General features: G+C 43.5%; 1 protein-coding gene and 1 pseudogene across 1 annotated transcript; one reads left to right on the top strand and one right to left on the bottom strand.

Annotated features, from left to right (window-relative positions):
- The first annotated feature begins 7631 nt into the window (after positions 1-7631).
- LOC102254309 lies at positions 7632-8941 on the top strand (annotated as a pseudogene).
- Positions 8942-10091: 1150 nt separating this feature from the next.
- LOC102254011 (olfactory receptor 1J4-like) lies at positions 10092-11069 on the bottom strand. The gene has a single exon (XM_005872245.1). The coding sequence runs from the start codon at positions 11067-11069 to the stop codon at positions 10092-10094; it is 978 nt and encodes a 325-aa protein (XP_005872307.1).
- Between the last annotated feature and the right edge of the window lie 1255 nt (positions 11070-12324).

Raw genomic sequence — 12324 nt, 5'->3', positions numbered from 1 at the left:
TGGGGCAACCAAGCCTCCTGCTTGCTCCAGCTCCGTGGCTGCCGGCCGCCATCTTTGTTGGGTTAATTTGCATATAGTCGCTCTGATTGGCTGGTGGGCATGGCTTAAGGCATAGCAAAGGTACGTTCAATTTGCATGTTTTTCTTTTATTAGTGTAGATTCTATCCATTTTGAGTTTACTTGTGTATGGTGTAAGTTAGTGGTTCTTTATTTTTTATTTTTTATCTTGCATGTATCTGTCGATTTTTCCAGCACCATTTATGTAAACGACTGTCTTTACTCCATTGTATGCTCTTTCTTCTTTTTATTACTTCCTCCTTTCCAAGTTGGATGCCTTTTATTTTTTCTTCTTTTCTGATTGCTGTGGCTATTAAAATATGAATACTATGTTGAATAAGAGTGGTGAAAGCGGACATCCCTGTCTTGTTCCTGTCCTTAGGGGAAATGGTTTTAGTTTTTGCCCATGGAGTATAATTTTGGCTATAAGTTGATCACATATGGCCTTTATTATGTTGAGGTATGATCCCTCTATTCGCACTTTGCTGAGTTCTTTTTAATCTTTATTGTTGAAAGGATTACAGATATCCACTTTTTTCCCCAAGAGCCCCTTCTAGTTTGCCCCCCGCTCTCTGCCCCAGGCCTTCACCATGCTGAGGTTTTATTAAAAAATGAGTGTTGGAGTTTGTCAAATGCTTTTTCTGCATCTATTGATATGATCATGTGATTTTTGTCTTTCAATTTGTTTATGTGCTGATATTTATTGGTTTGCGAATATTATACCATCCTTGCATCCCTGGAATAAATCCCACTTGATCATGGTGTATGATTTTTTAATATGTTCCTGGATCCAATTTGCTAGTATTTTGTTGAGGATTTTAGCATCTATGTTCACCAGGGATATTGGCCTGCAATTTTGTTTTTTTGTTGTGTCTTTATCTGGTTTTGAAATTAGGATAATGCTGGCCTCATAAAAAGTTATCCTTGAATAGTTAGCTAAGGTAGTATGTGCCAGGTTCTCTGCTGTAAAGTTGACATTTTTTTAGTTACTATTTTAACCTTATAATTAATAGGTATCATTTAGGTGCATATTTTGATACTACATAACCATGAAATTTTTGCTTATTAAAATTTCACCTCCTATACTTAACATCCATTGGTGATTTTCATATGAGAAAATTATTGCAAAGGTAGTGGCCAAATAGTGATTGTTCCAATTCTATCATCTTCTATATATTTATTAGTTGTATTCTCCTATAAGAAAGAACTTGCTCATATTCCATATTTATTTATGTATTTATTTATATCATTATGGACTTGTGTATTCTTATTCTCTAAGTTCAAATCCATTACTGTAGTCATTCATTTTGAAGCCTTAGGTGTGTTTATTGCCTGCAAGGATTCTAAATTATCTCAGAGAAGCCAACTGGGATTATATATAAAAGAAACACAAGGAATAAAAACTAGCAATATGTCCATTTCATCAAGGTTGCCCAGTTTGTTGGAATAGAATTGTTCATAGTATTTTATTTTTACAATCCTTTATATTTCTGTGGGGTCAGTTGTTACTTCACCTGTTTCATTTCTGATTATGTTTATTTGAGTCCTCTCTCTTTGTTTCTTGATGAGTCTGGGTAAAGGTTTATCAATCTTGTTTATCCTTTCAAAGAACTAGCTCTTGTTTTATCGATCTTTTGTATTGTTTGTTTTTGTGTTGCTATTGTTTTTGTCGCTGTGTCATTTATTTCTACTCTGGTGTTTATTATTTCCTTCCTTCTACTTACTCTGGGCTTTTCTTGTTGTCTTTTTAATTCTTTAGGTTGAGAACCACTGAAACCTTACTTTGAACTCTATATCTGATAAATTGCTTGCCTCCATTTCATTTAGGTCTTTTTCTGGAGATTCCTCCTGTGTGTGTATGTTTTTTTTGTTTGTTTGTTTGTTTGTTTTTGTTTTTTCATTTGAGCCCTGTTTCTTTGTCTCCCCTTTTTGGTTGTCTATTTGTGCTTGTTTCTGTGTATTAGATAGAACTGTGATGATGCCCTCTTCATGGTGTGGCCTTACGTAGTAGATGTATCTTGGGACCCAGTGGTGCAATTGCTTGATTTCCTGAGCTGAGTGCTCTAAGAAATGTCTCTTGTGGGCTATGTGCACGCCCTGTTGTAGGTAAAGTTTGTTTGCTGTTGGTTAGTACAGTTAACCCTTCAGGCTCAGTGACTATAAGGATTAACCTCCATCACCTTGTATGAGACACTGTGCAGGGACTACCCCCAGAGGTGGTGTGTTCCCAGCAAGGTCTGTTGCATTGGGATCCCCCTTTGGGTGTGCAGTTTGTATTGCTAGTAGGGTCGAGCTTCTGTGTGGTCTGAGGCCCACCCCTGGTTGTGTTAGTTCTGGGTCCACTTGGGAGCCATTCAGGTGCAGATCACTGTCAGACATTGCGTGTAACAAGTCTGGGGCTAACGTTCTGTAGCTACCAAACTGATCAGTGTTTGTGTCTGCATATACTGGACCTGTGTGTGGGTGGGAGGCCAATCTGTGTAAAGGGTGAGCTTCTGTCGAGTAACACTCCCTCCACGTTCTGCGTGGAGTAGGGTTCAGTATCTGAAAGAGGAGCCGCACCACAAATGAGAGAAAAAGACACGAGATAATTTTGCAATATTGGGGGACCAGGCTGGCAAGTCCCGAAGGACTTCCTCTGATGCTCAGGCCGCTCCAAGCTTTTATTTGATCTTGGGTAGCCCTAGGGTAAGGAGGTTTGTCTGGGGTAGCCTTAGGGTAAGGAGGTTTGAATGACACATGGATTAGCTCATTGGTAGACAATTTCCAGAAATAGGCAGAATATCTGATCAACAATAATCAACAAGGATCTACACAAGTATCTAAGGAATTAAGGGAACTAAGGTGGGGATGCTTCAGCTATTATTACCTAAATTAACTGGGTGGTTCCTAGATTAACTGGGTGGTGCAGTTCTGACCTTTGCTAGGACTTCAAAGGTTACTAGCTTTTGGGGGTCTCTGTCTAAACTCAGCTAGTGAAGACAATGAATGGACTCCGGCAAGCTTCTTTCTGGTTAGTGCTGGAAACGATTCTGTGATAGGACCAAGGCTCCCTATAATCTGCCTCCACCTGTCAGCTACTCCAGCTACCCCCTGAGGTTGCCTGGTCTTCCTCCAGAGCCTTTTCAAGAGGGACTGTAGGGTATACTCGGGCTAGCCAAGATAGGGCTTGTGTGGACCCTACTTTGGGATCATGCATGTGAGGGGAAAGTACTGTATTCTCTACTTCAAACCCAGAGACTTCAACTCTAGCTCCCTCTAGTGCAGTGGTTCTCAACCTTCTGGCCCTTTAAATACAGTTCCTCATGTTGTGACCCAACCATAAAATTATTTTCATTGCTACTTCATAACTGCAATGTTGCTACTGTTATGAATCATAATGTTAATATCTGATATGCAGGATGGTCTTAGGCGAACCCTGTGAAACGGTCATTCGACCGCCAAAGGGGTCGCGACCCACAGGTTGAGAACTGCTGCTCTAGAGGGACTCAATGCAGGTTCAGGTTGCATACAGACAGCCAACCCCTCTACAGGAGCTTAGCCATCAAACCTAGGCTCAGGGGGATAGATCAAGAGTCTCTTCTTGAGGATGATGCTGGCCCAGCCCACAGGAGGAGGCTAAGCACTTTCTCCCCATTCCAGACAATAGTCTCCAAGGGTCTCACACTTTGAATGTGCTCACTTGAACCAGCCCCCCCTCCCCAGCCCCTCCCAGCGGGAATGTCTGTGACTGGGCAGGGATGATCCAAACACTGTCCTGTTGGGAGTGGTGCCTGCAACCTTTAGGAGGGTGATGGGCACTTCTCCTTCTCAGGGAAAAGCAGGATAAACTTGCAGGGGAGCTTGGATTTGCCTGCCCACAATGTAGCCACAGAGCCCAGTATTTGCTTGTCTGTCTCCCAAACAGAAGCCTCCCCAAGAGACACAGTCGAAAATTCCAGGTCTGAACATATCCCTGGCACCACCATGCTGCCCAACCAATCAGGACAAAGCTGAAAAGCAGCCCTGTGTGTGGCTGTCTGATCTCTCCGCATTGCCGTTCTCAGCTCCATTTAGGCTCTTAACCCTGCAAATCAGGCCAAAATCCAGCTCCACTGAGCTTCAAACCTAGCAGGACAGGATGAAAATTCCAGGGGGCCACTCCTCTGTCCTGCTGAATGCAGCAAGATAAGGCAGGCCAATCAGCTCAACAGGTGGACAGAGGGGCAGAGACGGTGTGCTGGAGGTAGAGGAGCCTGATCCTCTTTCCCACTCCACAGTTTAGTCACTGTCTGGGTCTTCACCCAAAGGCTTTCAAGAAAATAAATGGCTCCTTTGTCTTCTGGGTGTAGCAAGCAGACCCCTCCACATGACCTGAGTATGGCCGTGTGGCCTCTCTAGCAGTCAGAATTTGGTGTGAACTCCTGTCTGATAACAATAAGAGTTTAATTTCCCTGGGGTGATACGGGCCAAATCTCCCAGGTGGACAGAATACCCCCCCCCCAGATGCTACTCGAGCTCCTCTTCCTGACTCTGTTGCCCAGGGTTGGGGATCTCTGCATGGGGTTGAGACCCCTTGCTCCTAGAGAGAGTGAGCTTCACAAATGCCATATCCCTCACCTTCTCAGCCACAGTCCCACCTGTGTGAGGGGTTCTATCTTTCGAGGTCTTTACTCTTCTTACAAGTCTCTATGTGGCCTCTTCTATACTCCTTAGTTAGAATTTTTCACATCAAGTATCCTTCAATTGGTCTTTCAAGTTGATTTCCCTGCAATTTAACTGCAAATCTGGTTGGGGGCTGGTAGCAAGTGAGCACAGATTCCAACTTCTCAGCAGCCATCATGAAATCTCTAGTGTTTTTATTCTTGATTCGGTGAGCTAAGGTGGTCTGCCAGGTTCTCTACAGAAAAGCCTCCATGTTAACCATGTAATTAAGAGTTATCATTTGTAAATAATTTGATATTATATGAAGATAACTTTTTCTATAATATACACACATATATACATATATTATTGATTTCAGAGAGAAGGCAAGAGTGAGAGAGAGAACTATCAATGATGAGAGAGAATCATTAACCAGCTACCTCCTGCACACCACACACTGGGGATCAAACCTGCCACCCAGGTATGTGCCCTGACTGTGAATTAAACTTTGACTTCCAGGTTCATAGGTCAATGCTCAACCACTAAGCCACACCCATAGGCTTCAGTATTTTATTTTGAATTGAGACATATAGACAAAATACTGGGTTCAGTACTGACTTCGGGTACCTACTTTATTTTCCATTTTAGTCAAATTTTGGAGTTCATTTGAAATGTAGTTAGGTTCATTTGATTTGTTTTATTCAATTTTGCTTTATTAACCACTTTTAATATTTATGTTTTACTTGCAAAAGACAACATAGTCAAAACTACAAAAATAATTCTACTCATCTTCTCATCTCTTCTGCCCCATCTCCTGTAGGCTAACGATTTCATTAGTTTCTATTTATTTATTTATTTTAAAGCCAATAATACAATTTTTTATTTTGCTTTAAGAAGTTAAATGGATTTTAAGAAACTTCAGAAAGGAAAAATGAAATTGTGTAAGAGTACAAATATAAGTATTTGTATATACGTACACATGTATAATTACATACATACCACATATTCCTATACCTATATGTTCACATTTTCAGTGTTTCATATTCCTTCCTCTGGATTTGAATTACCTCTTAGCTTGATTTTCGAGAGGAAGGGAGAGGGAGAGAGAGAGATAGAAACATCAATGATGAGAGGGAATTATCGATGGGCTGCCTCCTCACACCTCCTACTGGGGTTTGAGCCCCCAATGCAGGCATGTGCCCTTGACCAGAATCGAACCTGGGACCCTTCAATCTTCAGGCCAATGCTCTATTCACTGAGCCAAACAGGCTAGGGCTTCTAATTTATTATTCCTGTGCATCTTTCTGCTCAAATGGAAAACACATGTATATTTTATTCCCCTTCATTTTTACATAAGAAGTAACGTGCTATAAATACTCATACACATTGTTGTTGTTTTTCCTTTAGCAATATCTATGTATATAAAAGCCTAAGCGACCGTTATGACCGGAAAGAGTCAACCAGTCGCTATGACATGCACTGACCACCAGGGGGCAGATGCTCAATGCAGGAGCTGCCCCCTTGTCTTCAGTGTGCTCTCACAGCCAACCTCCAGTGGCCAGCCAACCTCCCACGGTCCCGGCTGGCCAACATCCCATGGTCCCTCCCACAAGCCAGCCAGCCCTGATCAGCCCCAATTAGGCTGGCCTGCTAACCTCCCACGGTCCCTCACCCCTGCCCCCGCTGGCCCCAATCTGGACTGGGCGTGATAGCCCCAATGGGCCCCGATAGCCGGTCAGGCCAAGGGACCCCATCTATGCATGAATTCGTGCACTGGGCCTCTAGTATTCTAATATTTCTCCACATTTATTCATAGATATCTTTGTTCAGTTTTCCAATTAAAAGTACTCAGTTGATGTTTTATAGAGTTTTCTTTAATAGTCATAAAATGAGATATTGGTGATATGTGTCCTAAATGCCACTAAATTGTATACCTCAAATGGCTAAATAGAAAGTAAGAAGTGATGCCTACATACAGCTGAGAAAAGAATTATAAAATAATAATAATGTATGATTACTAAGTTAATAGAGGGAAAATGGAATTGAATATATATATTTACTTAAAACAGAGAAAGACAAGAGGAATATATATCAAACAGATGAATCAAATAGAAAATATAGTAATAAGGAAACAATAAATGCAAATGTATTATGATTAAATCAGATGTACATAGACAATATTATCCAGAAATATAATAATTATTGCTTTACATAAATGAACAATATCCAGCATTACATTTTTAACAATGCACACCTGACAGCCATAAGGACAAAGAAAAGCTTAAAGTGATGGAAAAGAAATACCATTTAAACAATAACCTCAAGAAAGCTGCATCTTGACTATACTATACTGTACTGTACTATGCTATACTAGTATCTATATCTCTATCTTATCTATATCTGTATATGTATCTATATATATAATGGCTAATCTGCAAAGTGTCCCCTCGGGAATTCAACCAGGTGACCTGGAGTTTGATCACTCACTATGATGTGCACTGACCACTAGGGGGCAGCGCAGAATGAAGGGAGGCCCCGGCCAGCAACTGGGCCCTGATTGCTGGCCAGGCCTAGGGACCTTACCCATGCACAAATTTCATGCACCGGGCCTCTAGTATTTATATAAAGTATTTATATTAATATCAGAAGTAGATAAGGGTGTTCAGGTAGGGACCCATTACAACAAACTCTTCCTAATTATAAAACTAGTGGCGTGCTCTTAAATGCATTCCTAAAAAGTCTCTTTTTCTAACAGCCTTGCTTTGTAGCATATACCAATTTTTATAGTGTAACTATTCTTATCATGGCTGATTACAGTCGGCCAACATAATTAGCCAGAAGCCAACAAAAGCCAGCATAAAAATAATCAGTTCAAAAAAAAAAAGAAAGATTGCCAGGCACAGATCATAATGCTAAATAAGTGAGTGTTCTATAACATAACAACATTAAAAATGGGTGGGAGCGAAACCAATGACTGGCTTGGAGTAGCAGCGTCACCACGGCTGCCGAGGGTTTCTCTGGCCAGTGTCTCTCCTTCCAGTCTACAGCACGAGGAATATCTTTGTGAACCTCTTCAAGGGTCTTTTTGGCAAAAAAGAAATGTGCATTCTCATTTTGGGCTGGACTCTGCGGGGAAGACTACCACCCTGTACAAACTGAAGCTGGGTGAGATCGTGACCACCATCCTTATCATTGGATTCAAACTCTGGCCAGTGTCTCTCCTTCCAGTCTACAGCACGAGGAATATCTTTGTGAACCTCTTCAAGGGTCTTTTTGGCAAAAAAGAAATGTGCATTCTCATTTTGGGCTGGACTCTGCGGGAAAGACTACCACCCTGTACAAACTGAAGCTGGGTGTGATCGTGACCACCATCCTCATCATTGGATTCAACGTGGAGACTGTGTAGTATAAGAACATCTTCTTCACCCTAACCAGTTTGGCTCAGTGGATAGAGCGTCAGCCTGAGGACTCAAGGGTCTCAGGTTGGATTCCGGTCAAGGTGTACCTTGGTGGTTGTGGGCACATCCCTAGGAGGGAGTGTGCAGGAGGCAGCTGATCGATGTTTCTCTCTCATCGATGTTTCTTCTTCTCTATCCCTTTCCCTTCTTCTCTGTAAAAAATCAATAAAATATATTTTAAAAAATAAAAAAATCATCATTCTCCCCTTTAAAAAAAAAAAAGAACATCAGCTTCACTGTGTGGGATGTGGGTGACCAGGACAACATCCAGCCTCTGTGGCACCACTACCTCCAGAACACACAAAGTCTCATCTTTGTGGTTGACAGCAATGACCAAGAGCATGTGTACGAGGCTCGAGAGAAGCTTATGTGGATGCTGGCAGAGGATGAGCTCAGGGCTGCTGTCCTGCTCAACAAGCAGTACCTCCCCAATGCCATGAACACAGCTGAGATCACAGACAAGCTGGGCCTCCACTCTCTGTGCTACAGGAACTGGTCCATTCAGGCTACCTGTGCCACCAGTGGGGACGGGCTCTACGAGGGACTGGACTGGCTGTCCAATCAGCTCCGGAACCAGAAGTGAGCCGAACTCCTCTCTTCCCCCTCACTCCCTCCTTCACCCTGCTTTCCTCTCATGTGGCAGATGTGCCCCTGTGGTGTGAGTGCCAGAAGCTGTCTCCATGGTCGGTCCCAGTGTGCTTCATCAAGCTGAACTTGTGCAGACGCAGCCTGCAACCGAGTTTGGATTTAATGTAAATAGTTCTTGTTTCCAATGAGGCAGTTTCTGTACTCCTAAGCAATATTACTCAGTTTTTCTTATTGTAAAAAAAAAAAATAAAAATAACAGAATCAACCCACTGTTTATACTGAGAAGGGATTTTAGGCACCCGGGGCGGGGCCTCTAGGAGTTGCTGTAAGATCAGCAACGCTCATCCTCTGGGCTTTAAATCTGTGTTGAGATCCATTTTGGTGGTTGGTTTTTAACACAAACTCAGTGCATTTTTATAGTATAAATACAAGGTAAGGAGACACTTTCACACAGAGAAGAGAAAAATGTGCTTAGTGTGGGTTCTGCAGTAATGGTTTGAGTCCAGTCTGCCTGTGGTCTGTCTGCCATCTGGAGCATGCAGTGAGCAGAACCAGCCACAATACATTCTGCATGGTCACTTACGGCCCCTGATTGGCTTTTTCTCGCTGGGTCATCTGCATCCCATAGCATTCGTGCTGTACTTGTGCTTATACCACTGCCTATGGGGGTGGGCTCGGGGGTGCGGCCACCACTCAGACCCATTTGAGGGACCCCAGCCTTCCCTTCGGTCAGTATGGATCAGTGTAGGTGCTTTGGTGGGACCACTCAGGCCAGAACAGGAGGCCTCCATGGTCCCTTCACACACTCACTTGCGCCAGGTTGTCTGGGTCTCACCAGTAGGAGTGCAGGCAGGTGACCAGTCATCTTAGAGCCTAGCTCCTCAGAGCCCCTGTCCACTTTGTGCTTTCACTTCCACACCTGCATGGGTCAGATTGACATCAAAAACAACAACCTCTACATTTTTCTTTTGTATTTTGATAAACACTGAAGAACCTAGAGCTGCTAAAATTTATCTCAGGTAAAACCTCAGAATTGGTTTATCTGGTGTTGTGGAACCTCTTACTGCTTTCAATACACAATTAGTAATAAAAAATGTTAAAAATGCATAAGCAAAAAAATGACATATCTCAAAACAGAAAGAGACAAACCTGCAATTATGACTGTGTACTTGTTTTGCATAGGATTTTGTATTATCTTATAAGAGATGATGAATAAGCAAAAATTATCAATTGGGAATAAAAAATTATTAACACAATTAGCAAACATGAGCTAGTACACATATAACAATGGTTATACATGACAAGAGAATGCATATTCTAGGAAAGTTATATGGAGGTGTCGACCATACAATAATTTTAGGAGATCTATCTCCCTATGCTCCTGACTGCAACAAGAGGATTTAGTGATTGCTGCTTAAAGAACTTAACCCTATTGACACACATCTCTAAGGCCTGTTTGATATCTCTGTTCCTCAGGCTGTAGATGAAGGGGTTCAGCATGGGAGTAACTACCGTATACATGACTGAAGCAATTATGTCTTTGGAACCCCATGATGAGGAGGAAAAGTAAACACCTGCAGATGTACCGTAGTATAAAGACACCACAAAGAGATGGGAGCCACAGGTAGAAAAGGCTTTAAAGAGTCTCTTAGTGGAGGGGACCCTCAGCATGATAGTCCCTATACGGATATAGGAGCCCAAAATAACACCAAAACACAAAAAGAAAAGCATTCCTGCCTCAGTGAAAATCATCAGCTTATTGAGGTAGACATTAGAGCAGCTCAGCTTCAGGAGCGCAGCGAGGTCACAGTAGAAGTGGGGGATGGTATTGTTGGCAGAGAAGGACAGTCCACCCAAGAGGAGGGTGTTCAACACGGAATTGCCACAGGCAGTAATCCAGGAGCCCATCACCAGTAGCATGCATAGCCCCTCCCTCATGATGGTGGTGTAGTGCAGAGGGTGACAGATGGCCACATACCTGTCATATGCCATCACAGCCAGAAGAAAATTGTCAAGACCAGCAAAAAGTATGAAAAAATACAACTGAGTAATGCATCCCACATAAGAGATGGATTGTTGCCGAGTCTGCATGTTCATGAGCATCTTAGGGACAGTGACAGAGGAGAGAGAGATGTCAGAGAAGGCCAAGTGGCTGAGGAAGAAGTACATGGGCGTGTGCAGGCGAGAGTCCAGCCTGATGAGCAGGATGATGAGCAGGTTGCCCAGCACCGTGGTCAGGTACATGCCCAGGAACAGGGTGAAGAACTCGCCCTGCTGCCCTGGCGGTATGGGGAGCCCCAGGAGGAGGAACTGGGACACGCTGCTGTGGTTCTCAGGCCTCATGCTGCTCTTCTGTCTGCTGGGGATGAAGAAGGTGTGGGAATCTCAGGAAATTTAACATGATGACCAGGACCATCACATCCCATACTGTCATTCTGTGGGAAAACCATTTTTAAATACTTTCATATTAATTTCTCATATCGGTGAACGTATACAACTTCCCTCCATTGTAGTCTGGCTCCAGGAAAACATTGAACCCCAAAGTAGTAAACAGACATAATCACACAGAAGCAAGAGAGAGTTCATGGTTTTATTCAAACACTAGAGGCCTGGTGTACGAATTCATGCACAGGTCGGGTCCCTAGGCCTGACCAGCAATCGGGGCTTATCAGGGGGGCCGGCTGGCCGGGGGAGGGGCCATGGGAGGTCAGCCGGCTGGGGGGAGGGGCTGTGGGAGGTTGGCTGTGGGAGCGCACTGACCACCAGGGGGCAGCTCCTGCATTGAGTGTCTGCTCCCTGGTGGTCAGTGTGCATCATAGCGACTGGTCGACCGGTTGTTCCGGTCATTCCAGTCGTTCAGTTGTAACGGTTGCTTAGGCATAGATAGATAGATAGATAGATAGATAGATAGATAGATAGATAGACTAGAGGCCCGGTGCAAAAATTTGTGCATTGGTGGGGTCCCTCAGGATGGCCTGCAGGGATCGGGCCCCAGCTCGCAGCAACAGCTTGCGCCCCCAGTCTCTCAGCCCCACAGTCCCTAGTAAGGGCAGAGATGCAGCAGTGAACAAGGAAAGCAAGATCCCTACGCCTCTGACTTTACATCTTGATGAGCATGGAGGGATCATTTCTACACCAGGCCAGAGCCTAACCATAATGATTCACTGTGACAGGAATGGAAGGTGAGCCCCTGCAAAGTGGTGAAAGTTGTTTCTGCCTGAAAGTCACGTGAGACTCCAGTGCTGAGCGGGCGTTGTTGGAGCATTGTCAGACCTCCTGTGAACCTGCCGGCTCCCATTGACCCTCAGTTGTAAACTCAGGGACACTCTGGAAATGGGTGGCCATTGAAACCCACTTGATGCCAGAAAAACCCCAAAACAGAATATTTCAAAAACTGTCTTTCATAACAATGCTGAGCATTTTGGGGGCATAAACACTGTGCTGAACACGAGGCTAAGGGCTTTTACGAGCTTTCCTAACTAAATCCAACATCAGCCTTACATTCCCAGACTAAAAATCTTTCCAGGTGCACTAAGAATGAATGGTCATTTTCCTATTTCAGTTGTTTGGAAATAGAAATATAAGGGAGTAAATTCCA

Source organism: Myotis brandtii, unplaced genomic scaffold (assembly GCF_000412655.1).
Source record: "Myotis brandtii unplaced genomic scaffold, ASM41265v1 scaffold3720, whole genome shotgun sequence".
NCBI lineage: Eukaryota > Metazoa > Chordata > Mammalia > Chiroptera > Vespertilionidae > Myotis > Myotis brandtii.
Note: the sequence above shows the minus strand (reverse complement) of the source record. Positions and strands in the feature narration are given on the sequence as shown.

What these genes read in the sequence shown, in the direction of transcription:
- LOC102254011 (XM_005872245.1), bottom strand. Translation starts at nt 11,069, where the DNA reads ATGAGGCCTGAGAACCACAGCAGCGTGTCCCAGTTCCTCCTCCTGGGG.